Here is an 18,917-nt window from a genome sequence, read left to right as displayed (position 1 = left end):
CAAACACTCATTAAGAGTGATTTGAAGGTGAGCGGCCATTTCACTCATTTATGGTTACACGCTCACCACCACAGTGAAAGTAGTTTCCGCACCAACTGAATGACCAGAGTTTCCCGCACATCCTGCAACAATTTCAGACACCAGCACTTTTTCTTTGAATTTTTATCTTTCATAGGAACTTATGAACTTTTTTGATTAATCTCTATCCTTATAAAGTGTTTTCTTTATATGCGAATTTTACCCCTGCTTTTGCTTTTTTTTTTGGGGGGGGGGTATTTTTTACTATTATTTTTCATAATTTTATGCCACACGGCTTAATCTTTTTACTGTGTATTTGTTATCACTTTTATGCTCTTCACATCAGACCATCCTTTGGTCTTTGATCTGATCAGCTAGTTGCACTTTGCACTTTCATTTCACTGTCACTTTTCTCCTTTATAGTGACTTTCCATTGATTATTATTTGTTGAATATTATTGTGGTTCACTTCTTTGCACCATTTGCACAGTGCACTTTACCACATCACTATATATTCAATATTTATTTATTTGATGTATTTATGATTGTCACTTGTTCTAACTTATGTGTTTATTAATTCTTGCATTTCTATTAATTTTATGGGATTGATCAAGCGCCGATTTTATTTACCGGTACTTTTTCTATTTGTGTTTATGTATGTGGTGACACTACTAAGAATTGGCTGCTAATCTCTGCTCCCCTTTTACACTCTATATTTATTATTTGCTCTCACTCACTACATCTGGTTTATGGTCAGCACGTAGGCTCCTTTTACCTTTAGCATTGTATTAGGGGGTAGATCAGCATTGTATTAGGGGGATAGATAGTGGGGAGGGGGGGTCTGCAGTGTATTAGATAGTGGGGAGGGGGGTCTGCAGTGTATTAGATAGTGGGGAGGGGGTTCTGCAGTGTATTAGATAGCGGGGAGGGGGTTCTGCAGTGTATTAGATAGCGGGCAGGGGGGGTCTGCAGTGTATTAGATAGCTGGAAGGGGGGGGGGTCAGCAGTGTATTAGATAGTGTGGAGGGGGGGCCAGCTGGGCTGTTCCTAGAGCCTGTGGCCTCCCAGCTGGGCTGTCCTAATTCTGTATGAGTGGTAGGGAGCCAGAGAGCGCTAAATGTCCGTTGGTTAGGGGCGCAAACTACTTGCCTTGGGGTTGGGTGATGACAACCGATGCTACGCCACTGGGGCTGGTATAATAATGCTATGGGGCTGGTATGAAATTATTTCCAGGGCTGGTTTTTATTCCCAGTCCGGCCCTGGCACTGATTACTATAGAAATGTCACTGGTACCCCCAAAAGTGTCAAAAATGTCAGTCAAGGGTCCGATCTGTCTGCCGCAATGTCGCAGTCCCGCAAAAAAAAAATCGCAGATCGCCGCCATTACTCTTTAAAAAAAACACCAAAAATGACAGATATCTTTCCCTTAGTTAGTAAACGCAATAACTTTTGCGCAAACCAATCAAAATACGCTTATTGTGATTTTTTTTTACCAAACATAGGTAGCAGAAAACAAATTGGCCAAAAATTTAAAAAAATGTTGATTTTTACATTTTTTGGGGGGGGGGGAATTTCATATAAAAAAATGTGAAAAATATTGGTAATTTTTCAAAATTTACGCTCTTTTTTTGTTTATAGCGCAAAAAGTAAAAATCGCATAGGTGATCAAATACCACCAAAAGAAAGCTCTGTTTGTGGGAAAAAAAGGACGTAAATTTCGTTTGGGTACAGTGTTGCATGACCGCGCAATTGTCAGTTAAATTCGCACAGTGCCGAATCGCAAAAAGTGGCCTGGAAGTAAGACAGCAAATTCCTCCGGTGGTAAAGTGGTTAAAAGACCAAACTGTAGCAAACAAAAATACGTTTATTGTTAGGATTTACATACACTTTACATACCCATATATATATATATATATATATATATATATATATATATATATATATATATATGTATATATATATTTAGGCCAGTTTAGTGTTACAACACTTCATTTTGTATCTGGTCTTTGCTGGAGCACTTTGGTGTTTCGAAGCAGACAGCTGAAGCAGTACACTTCATTAGTGGTAATGACTGTCAAGGTAGATAATTTGTTACAGGCCAGAGGAGGAGGTATTTTTAAACACAAAACGCACATAGATAATTCTTGGAATTGTTTTTTTGCAGAGTTCTCTAATTGTGTGTTAACAGTTAAATGATCTATAGTAATGGTCTGCAATATCCTCTTTTAGAACATCCCAAAATTGTTGATGCCCAGAGGTTAAAACGGCATTCAGCTCGCCATGAATCTGCTTCAAATAATGATGGTGATGCTTTGGGTGTTCACACAAAGGCCTGTCATGCAAGAAAATAGAATTTACTTTTTTAATAGCACATATTTCCTATGGAGCATTAACTGAAATCTCCCCCCTTGTACTTTGACAAAGTTAAGACTCAGTGAGAACGACCTATAAATTATATATAAATGTTATCACTGTAGGTTAAAGCTCCACCTTTTAACTGGTTATAAACCAGGTTGGTGCCAGGAGTTTTTCAAGGACTCTAAAGGCCCGTACACACGTACCGATCGTCGGCATACAAACGTCGGTGGACGAAGGATCTGCCGATTGTACGCGTGTTAGTATGGTGCCTCCGACAGATGTCTGCGCACAATCCGCGGACAAAAGTCTTTCGTGCAAACATGAAAATATTTGTATGCCGACACCAGAACGGACGATTGTTCGCCTGTCAGTACACAATTCGGCCGACAGACCGCAGATTTGCAAGACTGGGCATGCTCAGAAAATAGAAAACACAGGGAAAGTTAACCATTACATGACATCACTTCTGCAGTCGGCGGACAAAATTCTTGTGCTGTCCTTGTGCTGTCTTTGCACTTTTCAGCAGACACCGACATCCCGGGGAGAAAAGAGGAACATTTGTAAGCCGACCATCGGTACGTGTGTACGGGGCTTTACTCCAACGTTAATCACATTATGTCTGGTGGATGAATGGCTGCTAGAAGGCAACTTTGGACCCTCTGCTCATCTCTGCCAACATTTATTTATTGCTAGGACCAGTTATAGCATTGGTTACAGTAATTACATTGTGTGTAATTGTGCTAGAGACCGTATAATATAAACCCAGTGCTGATCGGTTTGTTCAGTCTCACATGGATAAAAATGCTCAAAGATAGAGAAGGGCCGAACCCCCCCTGCTCAGTTCACAGCAGCACTTCTGAACAGGGGAAAAGTTCTAACCCGAACAGCGACCCTCATTGAAGTCTATAGGAGCCAAACAGGAGAAATCAAAAGTGCCCATTTTGAAGGCTTAAATGCAATTAATTGGCCATAAAAGGGATATTGGCTCCAGGTACTGCCCTGGGACACATATATCGATGCAAAATAATTTTTTTAAACGATTGTCTTTTCATGAGAAGTGATTTTAATGATGCTTAACCACTTCAGCTCCAAAAGGATTTACCCTCTTCCTGACCAAGCCATTGTTTGCACTGCATTGTTTAATTGACAATTGCGCGGTCGTGCAACACAGTACCCAAATTAAATTGATGTCCTTTTTTCCCCATAAACAGAGCTTACTTTTGATGGTATTTGATCACCTCTGCTTTTTTTTTTTTTTTGCGCTATAAACAAAAAAAGGCCGTCAATTTTGAGAAAAAAAAAACAATATTTTTTACTTTTGAAATATAAGGACACTAATGCGCTGCTACAGCTGGCTGATGGGAAAATGCCAGGGATAAAGAAGTAGTGACTAAATTAAAAGGTGAATTGCTGCTACCACCAAAATTAAGTAATCAAACCTTGAATATGAATAAAATAATTATGTGAAGGTGGTGCGCTATTCTGAATACAATGAAAAATAAAAATTAAATTAAAATAAAGGTGCTATTCAATTTGCAAAAGCATATTCAAACTCATACAACTCATAAAAATATGTATGCATATACATATGTGCCAATTATGCACCGTGCAATAAATCCAAAATAAGAGTGAATGAGTTCAAAAAATAAATAACAAATGGCAAAGTATTGTGAAAAATATTTTCCAATAAATGGTGCATCCGTGAATCACTTTTGACATGCAGTGCTTCTTCAAAAAACTATAGTGATCAATGTGCTAAATTCATCCACCAGGTGTCCACCTTTGAGTGCAATGCACGCTCACCTGCAGCACAAAGGTTATCTGCAGTATATAGTAAGCCAATCCACCTGGGGGAGTCCTATGGTTTCCCTGGTATCCGCCTCATAAATCAGACGCTCCACGGTTATATGTATGTGAACAGAATGATTTCATATTGTAGTAGGTTTTTAAAACATTTATTCAGTAAAAGATTTTCATCCAGAACACTAACATTTATGTAGACATAAAATCGTATAAAATTCTCATCTCTACATTTCATGTGCAGCTACAATTCCTAGCCGTCCAACACGGATCGCACTGTGGACAGACAAGGCTGACATCACTGGCTCCGCTTACACGTTGCGTCACTAGTCACTTGACTTCTTAAATTTTTACTTTCTGCTATAAAACATGGCATGGGGTCCGTCCATACCAGACTCATCAGAATCTGGAAACCCCCTTTAAAAAGGAGGGCCTCAGATGCTGGCCCCCCATGTGAATGACTATGGGGTACATAGTACCCCTACCCATTCACCAAAAAAGTTAAATAAAACACAGAGACAGTATTTGACAATTCCTTTGTTAAAAAATAAAAAAACAGTGTCCCCCAATGTAAATCTATCGCCAATCACGCCGCCTGCTGCACTTGAAAAAAAAAAACGTTCTTGCCGTCCTTGAAAGCTAGCTCTACTGCAGGCTCTGCAATTTGATAGTTCTTATATAGGCCACCTAGCGACATCTCCCGGTGGCACCGCCTCCTTGTGATGTCACGGACCGGTGCATGACTTCACCAGGTGGCTCCACTCTCTTACCTATATAAGAACTGTCAGACGGCGTCAGCCTTCATGGACTGCGGGAACATTTTTTTTTTCTGGGTGCGGCGTGATTGACAATTAATTTACTGTTTTTTTTTTTTTTTAAATAAAGGAATTGTCAAAAACGGTCTCTGTGTTTTTATTACTTTTTGACACTTTTTACTTATTCACATAGGGTGGGGGCGGGATCTGGGGGTCCCTTTTTAAAGGGGGATTCTGGATTCCGATAAGCCCCTTGCCCGCATACCCCACAACCACCGGCCACGGTTGTGGGGATGAAGCCCTCAAAGCACCCACCCCCCATGTTAAGAGCATGTGGCCTAGTATGGTTCAGGATTAGGGGTGCTCACACTCCCCCCCCCCCCCCTCCATTCCTGACCTGCCAGGCTGCGTGCTTGAATAAGGGTCTGATATGGATCTTGGACCCATTTTTTTTACTATTTTTTTACCTGCAATTTTTTTTTAATTCAGCTGTCAGCGGAGAAGCCCATTGACAGCTGATGACCCATCAGTTGCTAAGGACACTGCAGCCGGCTTCCCGGCCTCACTCCTAAGCAACCAGCTTTTACTGTGCCTTGATTGGGTAAAGCTTTGCCCAATCAGGGTACAGAATGCATAGCGAACACCCGTTGAACAACTTGCAAGTTCAGATGTTTCCCCAACAGGGCGAACAGCCAATGTTCAGCCCGAACTTATGCTCGGGCCGAACCGTTTGCCCAACTTTACTCATAGACATAATATGGTAATTATTGGCATTAATTAATGATCACACAGTAGATGCATGTATATGTCCTTTGCATACCATTGATGCAGTGCAGTTGCAATGGCACTGGCCCCTTCTCAAAGCAACAATAAATAAGAGCCTGGAAATGTATCTTTGAGGTTGGTCTCTATTCTGAGTTCACACAGATTAGAAGTAGCTATTACACATAAATAGTTTTCTGATCTTTTACCTAGATTGTGCATCAGTCTTTTTAATTGTACCTTAACTGCTTACTAATAATGACCCCTTTTGGGTCATATTAATAGCCAAGTAATAAAAAATAATAGTATTACTTGGTACTGTTAGAAAGGGAGAGTGGTCAAAAGCATGGGAGTGCCCTCAGATGACGCTCAACTCTTGCATTTTGCTAAATATTCACTGCAGGCTAAGATGGCAATATCTCTGTATTGGGTTCTTACTTATGCCTCGTACACACGCAACGATTATCGGCCGACCGATCGTCCGACTTTTGTCCAGAGTTGTGTTTTGTTGGTTGGAATGTGCCTAGACTGCACACGAATTTTCTCGGCCAACAAAAATCTACTTCAGAAGTGATGTCATGTGCTGGTTAACTTTCCGTATGTTTTTTCTTCTCTGAGCATGCCCAGTCTTGCTCATCAGATTTTTGTCTGCCGAAATCTGTACTGACTGACCGAAAATCGGCTGTTGTGTTGACGGCCAACAAAAATGTTATAGCCTGCACACCAGATTTTTTTCAGCCGAAAAGTCGGAGTCTGTTGTCGAAAGCATCATACTAACAAGCCAAAAATCAGCCGATCGGACGTTGGCCGAAAATTCACGGCCAATAATCGATGCGTGTGTACTAGGCATTAGATTCCTTCCTCGAACTAGTCACTTTACTAATAAATGTTTTTTTTTTTTTTGGTCAATTTTTATGGTTTTGTCCACATTATACCAGATCAATACTGGTTCACCACAAGGGTGCATAGAAAACAAAATGCATGTTTCCATATGCTCTGTTAACACCACAACTGTGTGGAAGTGAGTTTTAGTGTGTTGTAGAAAATACAGACATGCTGAGTTTTATCACACTGCACCTTTCTTCTTGCAGCAAATCTCATAGGAAATGAAAGAAATGTAATTTTGTAACACATTGAAAAAGTTTAAGAAAAAAAGATACAATGCGCCTTGCGTTGTAACTACATAAGGGACCACCCATCACCGCCACTACACATTAGACACCAGCCCATGAGCTGAAGCAGCTTGTGCAGGCTGGTGTGAATGCAACCCCTAAGTTCGCCATTAGAAGACCGCAGAAAAAATACACAATAACAAGGCTACTGTCATTAGCTAGATGATAAATAAAATGCATTATGTTCCTTATTGTTCAATGTCTTCTGCAGAATAAGGAAAAAGTTGTAGCTATTGAATCATTTTATATCAGCAGATGTTTTTACTTATCAAATAAATCAAATCAGCACTGAATTCCTATTAGTTTTCTTTAGAGCACCCAGAATATTCACATCAACAAGCATGTGGGCCTGATTAATCTCTCGTAAAATTAAAAAATGATTTAGTGTGAATTCAGTTATGTACAGAACACGGTCCATTGTTAAATTTACATATAAATCTTAATATAAATAACCTTGTGCAATGTTATTTTTCTTATTTTATTATGTTCTGTTCCAAGTCCACCATTCATTTTTTTCTTTCAACAATAAATTTATTGGGTGTCTTCTAACAGGACACTTGCCTTAGTGAACTCTTCACCGGAGCAGACACAATCATCAGTACATTATTAGCAAATATTTGGCTGATGATGGCAGTGATTAAAAGCAGAGATCCTAGGTGACGCTCCCACTAATTCCTCCACTGATACGCAGCACATCTTTCAGCTAGTGATGAACACAGGGCAGATATGGAGAACAAAGCTAATTGCAGTAATCAATGAATGCCGGGCCAGTCCCGTCATACGTTTAACAAGATCCAGACTAATATCACTCCACTGATACCAATAAATGTGCTTGGAACCCAATGATAAACGGAGTGTGGCTGTATTTATTCAAGGAAGGACACAACATGCTGTCAGATATTTTATTTATTCATGAACAGAACAATTAAGAACTTGATTCACTACTTTCCTGTATGCTACCTTTATTACAGCGGTGTATTCAATCAAACCTAATTGCTCAGTTCAAATTTGCGACTGCTGTACGGTGTAGAATTTTATCATCGGCCTACTAGTATTTACCAAGAACATAGTGGGGGAAACTGCTGTCGTAATAGTAAACATGAAGCCCATGTAGTTGTCCAAGGGCCAAGTAGTTAGGAGACCAGTAGGAGAACTCTTCTTCTGCTTTTTTCTTTTTTTTTTTGTACTAGGTGTCTTTTTAACCACTTAAGCCCCGGAGGATTTGGCTGCTAAAGGACCAGGGGTTTTTTTGCGATTTTTTACTGCGTGACTTTAACGGACAATTGCGCGGTCGTGCGACGCTGTACCTAAACGAATTTGACGTCCTTTTTTTCCCACAAACAGAGCTTTCTTTTGGTGGTATTTGATCACCTGTGCGATTTTTTGATCACGCGCTATAAACAAAAAAAGAGCGTAAATTTTGCAAAAATAACAATATTTTTCACATTTTTTTATATGAAATTCCCCAAAAAAAAAAGTAAAAATCAAAATTTTTTAACATTTTTCGGCCAATTTGTTTTATGCTACCTATGTTTGGTAAAAAAAATCGCAAAAAGGTATTTTTATTGGTTTGCGCAAAAGTTATCGCGTTTACTAACAAAGGGAAAGATTTCTGTCATTTTTGGTGGTTTTTTTTTTAATGCGTAATGGCGGCGATCTGCGATTTTTTTTCGGTACTGCGACATTGCGGCGGACAGATCGGACCCTTGACTGACATTTTTGACACTTTTGGGGTTACCAGTGACATTACTGCAGTAATCAGTGCTATACATATGCACTGTTACTGCAAAAATGACACTGGCAGGGAAGGGGTTAACTTTATTGGACAGGGAGGGGTTAAGTGTGTCCTAGGGGCGTGCTTCTAACTGTGTAGGGACATTCCTATTGGTGTAAAAGCAAAGATCCACCGTTCTACATAGTAGAACGGACAGATCTTCACTTTTACACAGGGAGAACTGACAGGCAGCTTGTTTACACAAGCTGCTCTGTCTTTCTCCCTTCACAGGAGCGATCGCAGTGTGACTGGCGGACATCGAGTCCGCCGGTCACACTCACTGACTTGCCTGTGAACGAGCCGCGGCGGGCGCGCGCCTCGGCGGGCGCGCGCCCGCCCGCGATAGGCTCGCAAGTCAGTGACAGACGAGTGACGTACCGATACGTCACTCTGCCTGGCCGGGGCTGACCGCCGCAGTATATAGTCGTGCGGCGGTCGGCAACCGGTTAAACAGATACACTATATTGTCAAAAGTATTGGGACACCTGCCTTTACACGCACATGAACTTTAATGGCATCCCAGTCTTAGTCCGTAGGGTTCAATATTGAGTTGGTCCACCCTTTGCACCTATAACAGCTTCAACTTTTCTGGGAAGGCTGTCCACAAGGTTTAGGAGTGTGTCTATGGGAATGTTTGACCATTCTTCCAGAAATGCATTTGTGAGGTCAGGCACTGATGTTTGACAAGAAGGCCTGGCTCATTGTTCATCCCAAAGGTGTTCTATCGGGTTGAGGTCAGGACTATGTGCAGGCCAGTCAAGTACCTCCACTCCAAACTGGCTCACCCATGTCTTTATGGACCTTGCTTTGTGCACTGGTCCAAATCATTTGTTGGAGGGGAGATTATGGTCTGGGGTTTTTTTTCAGGTGATGGGCTTGGCCCCTTAGTTCCAGTGAAGGGAACTCTTAAAGACCTGTACACACGTACCGATCGTCGTCGAACGATCGGCCGTCTTTTGACCCCGGGCTGTCGGGGTCTGTTGAAAAGTGCAAAGACAGCACAAGAATTTTGTCCGCCGACTACAGCCGACTGCAGAAGTGATGTCATGTAATGGTTAACTTTCCCTGTGTTTTTTCTTTTTGAGCATGCCCAGTCTTGCAAATCTGCAGTCTGTCGGCCGAATTCTGTACTGACTGGCGAACAATCGGCCGCTCTGGTGTCGGCATACAAAAATTTTAATGCTTGCATGACAGATTCTTTTCGGCCGAATGTGCGCTGTCGGCTGTCGGAGGCATCATACTAACAAGCCTACAATCGGCAGATCGGTCATCGGCCGAAGCTTTTCGGCCGACGATCGGTACGTGTGTACGGGCCTTAAGGCATCAGCATACCAAGACATTTTGAACAATTTCATGCTCCCAACTTTGTGGGAACAGTTTGGGGGTGGCCCCTTACTATTCCAACATGACTGCACACCAGTGCACAAAGCAAAGTTCATAAAGACATGGATGAGTGAGTTTGGAGTGGAGGAACTTGACTGACCTGCACAGTCCTGACCTCAACCCAATAGAACACCTTTGGGATAATTAGAGTGCAGACTGCAAGCCAGGCCTTCTCTCCAACATCAGTGCCTGGAAGAATGGTCAAACATTCCCATAGACACACTCCTAAACCTTGTGGACAGCCTTCCCAGAAGAGTTGAAGCTGTTATAGCTGCAGAGGGTGTGCCAACGTAATATTAAACCCTACGGACTAAGGCTGGGTTCACACTTATGCGATATGGATGCGGGATTTCCTGCATCCAATTCGCATGAGAGGAGAGTGTGACCGGCTTTCAATAGAGCCAGCTCACACACCTCCAGGGCGGCCGTGGTCCGAATTGCAGAGAGTCCTGTGCGCCTTCTGGTCCATTTCAGGTGCAAATTCAGCCAAGAATTCGGACCTGATTCGCACCCTAAACAGTGAAAAGACACGCACTGGACCCCTTGTTGTGACCCACAGCCACAGTCAGTGTGAACCCAACTTAAGATTGGGATGCCATTAAAGTTCATGTGTGTGTAAAGGCAATACCTTTGACAATATAGTGTAGAGTTCAATCAGAATTTAAGATGCCTGACTGGAAACAACCAAAATGAGATATTAAAAGGTCTATAACAGGCAGAATTGCAAGCTGGCTTATTATATCCTTGGGTTCCGGTTGTAAGCTATTTAAGGTAGAATTCACAGTTTTGGCTAAAACTAATTTCCTAATTGGCATTATAAAGCTTAGAATAAAGAAATATAATTAGGAATTACAGCTGCAAGAAAGGAACACCTCTGTAATGTCATTGTCGTAAGGGGTAGAAACATCAGTCATGGTGTAGTCTCACTCCTGTAGCCTCTGGGAGGTATACAAAGGCAGTGGGTATCCTAGTGACAACTGTCATTGAGACAGAAAAGTGTCTATTTATAAAAAAATAAATAAAAATGTTGTATAAATGTCACAAGCATTTGCACAGCTGTCATAAATAATCCCCATATTTTTCTATTATGTTTAATTCCTTTGATCATCTCCATCTGGTGGCCATGATGTAGCATTTTTCTAAAATGGCTTTTTTAGGAAAATTCTGCATTAGGGCCTCCAGATGGAGCTGTTGATCGTAGGAAAAAACATATTAGACAAAAAAATGCAGAGATTATCTGTGATGGCTGTACATTCGAATGCTTGTGACATTAACACAGCATTTTTGTAGATAGACTCCAAAGTGTGACAGAAAAAAATGAATCTATGCAAATATAAAAGAGAGTTGGCTGGAGTTCAGCTTTAAGCTTATATTAGCATTTTGATACCCTAAAATTCACACCATTCATATATTAGAACAGAGGATGTAGAGGTTTTAGTCCGTGAAGCAAGTGTATTAAAGGAAATTAGACTCTACCACATGAGCTCTATAAATCTCAAAAACACGCATCCTCTCAATAATATAGCAAGCAAGTAGTATGTGCCGGTGATATACAGCATATCCAGCTGTTTCTCACCACTTAAGTATTGATCCTTTAAAGCGGAGTTCCACCCTGGGAATAAATTTTTTAATAAAAATACCCCCGGGACAGTCAGGGCTAGTACATTCCACAATGGCTAGCCTCTGATCTGTCCCAGGTTGCACTTACCTTTTAGAAGAAATACTTACCTTGAAAATGTATTGTCCAGCGCTGCCATTTCAGGTGTGGGCAGCTTGAAGCCAGCGCGATCCTCTTCTGCGTCCTCTTCCGTCTTCTTCGGTCCCATGATGCACTGGCCCCGCCGTCACTTCCGGTGCGCGCGCATCATCCCTCCACAGCTTCTGGGCATGACTTCTTAGACTTTTTTTTAGACAAGTTTTTAAAAGCATTTTTGAACTTTGTGAATTTTCTCACGGCTAGCTATTTATTTTTTTTTTCTTTTATGTATGGTGGATGTAGATGAGTCATATGCTGAACTGCATATTATTTATAGGCCACATTCATATTTTATTGTCTTGAAAGATATCTAATAAATAAAAGTTTTAGACTTCTCCTATAACTGATATAAAAGGGGTGATTTTACTAAAGGAGTTCGATTTTACCTCCTATGGAGGCTGCCACAAATATTCAGCATTCTTGTATCGGTACTTTAACCACTTCTGGACCGGAAGATTTTCCCCCTTAATGACCAGGCCACATTTTGCGATTCGGCACTGCGTTACTTTAACCGACAATCGTGCGACGCTGTACCCCAATAAAATTGATGTCCTTTTTTTCCCCACAAATAGAGCTTTCTTTTGGTGTTATTTGATCACCTGTGCGATTTTTATTTTTTGCGCTATAAACAAAAAGAGAGAGACAATTCTGAAAAAAAAAAAACAATGTTTTTCACTTCAAAAGTTTTTCACACAAAAAATCGCAATAAGCCTAATTCGATTGGTTTGTGCAAAAGTTATCGTGTCTACTAACTACAGGAAAGATTTATGTAATTTTTATTAATTATTTTTGTTTTACTAGTAATGGCGGCAATCTGCGATTTTTTGCGGGACTGCAACATTTCAGCAGACAGATCGGACCCCTGACTGACATTTTTAATCTTTTTGGGGGAACCAGTGACATTACTACAGTAATCAGTGCTAAAAATATGCACTGTTACTGTAATAATGACACTGGCAGGGAAGAGGTTAACATTGTGGGTGATCAAGGGGTTAAATGTGAGCCTAGGGGATTGATTTTAACTGGGGGGGGGGTGTGACTTGTGAAATGATCATAGAGACTGTGATCCTATATAGAAGGATCACATGGGCTCTATGATCATTCCAGGGAGAAGAACGGTCAGCTGTGTTTACAACAACTGACCGTACTTCTCTCTCAGCGGGGAGTGATTGCGGGTATCAGGCAGCAATCTGAGCTGCCTGCCCCGTGCATCAGCTTCTCCGCTGCTGAGTGGGGGCGGGAGCGCGGCGGCGTGCTCGCCCCCTAGCTGCAGGCGCGTGACCGACCTAGGTCTATGTCGGTTTGCCCAGGAGGGCCACACTGCCGCAGAAAAAAGGAGGCGGGCGGTCGGGAAGTCATTAAATCCTAATATGCACTTGAATTTGCCCTCTCCAACCAATACAGATGTTCCAGTCAAATGGCTGCTGATTGTCAATTTAAGCAGCCAAATGTGCCAAGGGTTACCTGATTTTTACAAATATGCCCTTAAGTGTGTTATATTGTTTTTTTTTTTAAACTTATATTTTCAAAATGTATTTATTACAGGTATTTACACTCACCGGCCACTTTATTAGGTACACCTGTTAAATTGCTTGGTAACACAAATTGTTAATCTACCAATCACATGGCAGCAACTCAATGCATTTAAGTATCTAGACATTGTGAAGAGTGAAGACGACTTGCTGCAGTTCAAACCGAGTACCAGAATGGGAAAGAAAGGGGATTTAGGTGACTTTCAACGTCGCATGGTTGTTGGTGCCAGAAGGGCTGGTCTCAGTATTTGAAAAACTGCTGATTTACTGAGATTTTCATGCACAACCATCTCTAGGGTTTACAGAAAATGGTCAGAAAAAGAGAAAATATCCAGTGAGCGGCAGTTGTGTGGACGAAAATGCCTTGTTGATGTCAGAGGTCAGAGGTGAATGGTCAGACTGGTTGGACATGATAGAAAGGCAAACTCAAATAACCACTCAATAACTCAAATAATCACTCATTACAACCAAGGTATGCAGGATAACATTTCTAAATGTACAACAACAACCTTAAAGCAGATGGGCTGCAGCAGCAGAAGAACACACCGGGTGCCACTCCTGTCAGCTAAGAACAGGAAATTGAGGCTACAATTCACACAGTCTCCCCAAAATTGGACAATAGAAGATTGGAAAAATGTTGCCTGCTCTGACGAGTCTTGATTTCAGCTGCAACATTCAGATGGTAGGGTCAGAATTTGGCATAAACAACATGAAAGAATGGATCCATCCTGCCTTGTATCAACGGTTCAGACTTGATGTGGTGGTCAGGGCCGGCCCTACTATGGGTCCCACTAGGTCCATTGGACTCAGGCGGAACTTTGAGAGGGGCGGCAGAGGCGGCTCTTTAAAAGGTAACTCCACTTTTGTGGGGAAAACAGTAGCAAATAAATAAAAAATAATATAGCATATACAATTGGGACACAAGTTATGTTGTAATTAAATGGTATTAAAAATGACCTTTCCCATCAGTGCTGCCAATCAGTGCCCCATCATCAGTGTCACTTATCAATGCTGCCTACCAGTGTCCATCAGTGCCGCCTATTATTGTCCATCAGTGCCAGTTCTCCGTGTTGCCTTTCAGTGCCACCCATCAGTGCAGCCTCATCAGTGCCTCCTGATGAGTGCCCATTAATGCCACCTATCAGTGCCCATCAGTGCCACCTCATCAGTGCAGCTTATCATTGCCCATCAGTGCAGTCTCATCAGCGCACATCAGTGAAGGAGAAACATTACCATATCATGATATAAAATAATAGATGCAAGGGCCTTTTGGTGGATGTCAGAGGGTGGGGGGGTTAGCATTTCATTCTTGGATCCATGCAGCACAATGCCTTGGGCCAGCCTTGGTGGTGGTGTAATGGTGTGAGCGATATTTTTTTGGCACACTTTGGGCCTCTTAGTACCAATTGAGCATCATTTAAACACCACGACCTACCTGAACATTGTTGCTGACCATGTCCATCCCTTTAGGACTACAGTGTACCCATCTTCTGATGGATCCTTCCAGCAGGATAATGCACCATGTCACAAAGCTCAAATCATCTCACCACTGGTTTCTTGAACATGACAACGAGCTCACTGTACTCCAATGGCCTCCACAGTCACCAGATCTTAATGCAATAAAGCACCTTGGATGTGGTGGAACAGTAGATTCACGTCATGTATGTGAAGCCTTTAAATCTGCTATCATGTCAATATGGATCAAAATCTCTGAGGAATGTTTCCGACACCTTGTTGAATCTATACCACAAAGAATTAGGACACTTCTGAAGGCAAAAGGGGGTCCAACCCAGTACTAGCAAGGTGTACCTAATAAAGTGACCGGTGAGTGTATATATCACCATCAATTTACACAACACTTTTGTACATATATTTTACATTCACATCAGTTCCTGCCCTCAAGTAGCTTACAATCTACGGTCACTAACTCACATTCATACATACACATACTAGGGTCAATTCAGACAGGAGCCAATTAACCTCCCAGCATGTCTTTGGAGTGTGGGACAAAACCCACACAGGCACATAGAGAACATGCAAACTCCAGGCAGGTGGTGCTGTGGATGGAATTCAATCCTATGACCCTGGTGCTGCCAGGCAGAAGGGCTAATCACTCAGCCAAGAATCGCATATTAAAGTGAGTACATGAGTTAAAGTCTGATTGTACAATCTCCTTTAGGTTTCCCAACAACTATGTGTGGGGACCAACCTGACTGAATACAAGTTGAATAGACATTATAGGTAGGCCTTCATACTTGACCAATGTTAGTTAATCTAAAGGAGATCATACAATCACATTGTAATCTACTGTATGTGGCCAGGAAGATAATATTCAACTGTTATTTAGATGGCATATCTGATACCAGATGTAATTTATTATAACCTTTTGTCGTTTTTTTTTTTTTTTTTTTTCTAATTATTTTACAGATTTACCCTTCTATTGATGTTTCATTAAAACGATTCAGGAGTGATCTGTACCTCAAAGCTAAACATATAAAACAGTGTGAATCCTTGCTGAGAAAACATGACCTTTTTACTGCCTTGTTGGAATATCCTAAAATCTTGAATAATTCAATTGTGACTCAGAGGTATGCTGCAGGATGGGTGTTGTTTATTTTTTATTAATATTATTAGAAAATAAATGAGGGTCAAAATAATTTGTAAACAATAGGAATGAGAACCTTTATTAGTTGCTGAAGCTAAGAAGGAATGAAATAGCATGGGCACTGTCAATGCCGCCATTGGGGGGGGGGGGAAGCAGGTGTTGCTGGAAGGCCCGGGAGAAGGCAGGGGCGCACCATGACTGTGCTGGCTTTCTATATGCATGCACTGCCAAGAGTGTGTACAGGTGTGAGGAGAGGGCTGAGTATGTAAAGGTGTGGGAGAAGCTTAGTGAGTACAGGTATAAGGAGGAGGCAGAGTATATATAGGTGTGAGGAGACGGCTGAGTGCGTACAGATGTGAGGAGAGGACTGGGTGCATACAGGTGTGAGGGGGGCTGAGTGCATACAGGTGTGAGGAGAGGACTGGGTGCATACAGGTGTGAGGGCGGCTGAGTGCATACAGATGTGAGGAGAGGACTGGGTGTATACAGGTGTGAGGGGGGCTGAGTGCATACAGATGTGAGGAGAGGACTGGGTGCATACAGGTGTGAGGGGGGCTGAGTGCATACAGGTGTGAGGAGAGGACTGGGTGCATACAGGTGTGAGGGCGGCTGAGTGCATACAGGTGTGAGGAGAGGACTGGGTGCATACAGGTGTGAGGAAAGGACTGGGTGCATACAGGTGTGAGGGGGGGTGAGTGCGTACAGATGTGAGGGGGGCTGAGTGCATACAGGTGTGGGTGAAGCGGAGTGCGCACAAGTATAAGGAGAAGGCAGAATGTGTACAGGTGTGAGGGGGGCTGAGCGCGTACAGGTGTGAGGAGAGGGCTGAGTGCGTACAGGTGTGAGGAGGGGGCTGAGTGCGTACAGGTGTGAGGAGAGGGCTGAGTGTGTACAGGTGTGAGGAGGGGGCTGAGTGTGAACAGGTGTGAGGAGGGGGCTGAGTGCGTACAGTTGTGAGGAGGGGGCTGAGTGCGTACAGTTGTGAGGAGGGGGTTGAGTGTGTACAAGTGTGAGGAGGGGGCTGAGTGCGTACAGGTATAAGGAGGAGGCAGAGTATATATAGGTGTGAGAAGACAGCTGAGTGCGTACAGATGTGAGGAGAGGACTGGGTGCATACAGGTGTGAGGGGGGCTGAGTGCGTACAAGTGTGGGTTAAGCGGAGTGCGCACAAGTATAAGGAGGAGGCAGAGTCCGTACAGGTGTGAGGAGAGGGCTGAGTGTGTACAGGTGTGAGGAGGGGGCTGGGTGCATACAGGTGTGAGGAGAGGGCTAAGTGCGTACAGGTGTGAGGAGAGGGCTGAGTGTGTACAGGTGTGAGAAGAGGGTGAGTGCGTACAGGTGTGAGGAGAGGGCTGAGTGTGTACAGGTGTGAGGAGAGGGCTGAGTGCGTACAGGTGTGAGGAGAGGGCTGAGTGCGTACAGGTGTGAGGAGAGGGCTGAGTGCGTACAAGTGTGAGGCAGTGTTAATTTCGTCGACTAAAACCGACTAAAACGTTTTCGTCGACTAACATAATTCAGATGACTAAAATACGACTAAAACTAAAATGGCATTTTAGTCTTAAGACTAAAATACGACTAAAACTAAAAGGGCATTTTAGTCAAAAGACTATTAACTAAAACTAAATGGAAATTTTCTGCCAAAATTAACATTTGCATGCTCAAAGCTTAGTACCATAAATAATAACATATTAGATTTTTCACTCCAGGACCAGCAGTAGTATATTATGAGTTTGGAAATTGTAGAGAAATGCTTAAATAATGCATTACAAATTACAATTGAACTACACCCATTCGATTATAGATGACTAAAATGAGTTTTAGTCGACTAAAATGTAGGACATTTAGTCGACTAAAATATACTGGAGTTTTAGTCGACTAAATACGACTAAAACTAAAACACTTGCAGAAGACTAAAATGGGACTAAAACTAAAATGCCATTTTAGTCCTAAGACTAAGACTAAAACTAAATTGAAATTTGCTGCCAAAATTAACACTGGTGTGAGGAGGTGGCTGAGTGTGCACAAGTGTGAGGAGGTGGCTGAGTGCGTACAGGTGTGAGGAGGGGCTGAGTGTGTACAGGTGTGAGGAGAGGGCTGAGTGTGTACAAGTGTGAGGAGGGGCTGATGTGTACAGGTGTGAGGAGAGGGCTGAGTGTGTACAGGTGTGAGGAGAGGGCTGATTGCTTACAGGTGTGAGGAGGAGGCTGTGTGTATACATGTGTAAGGAGAGGGCTGAGTGTGTACAGGTGTGAGGAGGGGGCTGAGTGAAAAACAGGTGTGAGGAGGGGACTGAGTGTGTACAGGTGTGAGGAGGGGGCTGAGTGTGTACAGGTGTGAGGAGGGGGGCTGGGTGAATACAGGTGTGAGGAGGGGGCTGAGTGCGTACAGGTGTGAGGAGGGGGCTGAGTGTGTACAGGTGTGAGGAGGGGGTTGAGTGTGTACAGGTGTGAGGAGAGAGCTGAGTGCATAAAGGTGTAAGGAGGAGGCTCAGTGTGCACAGGTGTGGGGAATAGTGATTTCAGTCTAGGCATAATGTTTTTTTTCTTTAAAGTGGAACTAAACCTTCTTATCCTTTACAGCTAAGGAAGCTGCTATCCAAGACAGGCCATGCATTATGCAATTTTCTTTACTGAGGGGGCTGAGTGTGTACAGGTGTGAGGAGGGGGATGAGTGTGTACAGGTGTGAGGAGGGGGCTGAGTGTGTACAGGTGTGAGGAGAGAGCTGAGTGCGTACAGGTGTGTGGAGGGGGCTGAGTGCGTACAGTTGTGAGGAGGGTGCTGAGTATGTACAGGTGTGAGGAGGGGGCTGAGTGCGTACAGATATAAGGAGGAGGCAGAGTATATTTAGGTCTGAGAAGACGGCTGAGTGCGTACAGATGTGAGGAGAGGACTGGGTGCATACAGGTGTGAAGGGAGCTGAGTGCATACAGGTGTGAGGGGGGCTGAGTGCGTACAAGTGTGGGTGAAGCGGAGTGCGCACAAGTATAAGGAGGAGGCAGAGTG

At 42.9% G+C, this 18,917-nt stretch overlaps 1 protein-coding gene across 1 annotated transcript in view; it reads left to right on the top strand.

Annotated features, from left to right (window-relative positions):
• CPED1 (cadherin like and PC-esterase domain containing 1) overlaps positions 1-18,917 on the top strand; it is a 459,182-nt gene that overhangs the window by 207,214 nt on the left and 233,051 nt on the right. The window contains exon 11 of the mRNA XM_082256067.1: positions 15,737-15,897. Coding sequence (XP_082112193.1) covers positions 15,737-15,897 — 161 coding nt within the window. The remainder of the gene's footprint in view (positions 1-15,736; positions 15,898-18,917) is intronic.

Source organism: Pelophylax lessonae, assembly GCF_965119305.1.
Source record: "Pelophylax lessonae genome assembly, chromosome: 4".
Lineage (NCBI taxonomy): Eukaryota > Metazoa > Chordata > Amphibia > Anura > Ranidae > Pelophylax > Pelophylax lessonae.
Note: the sequence above shows the minus strand (reverse complement) of the source record. Positions and strands in the feature narration are given on the sequence as shown.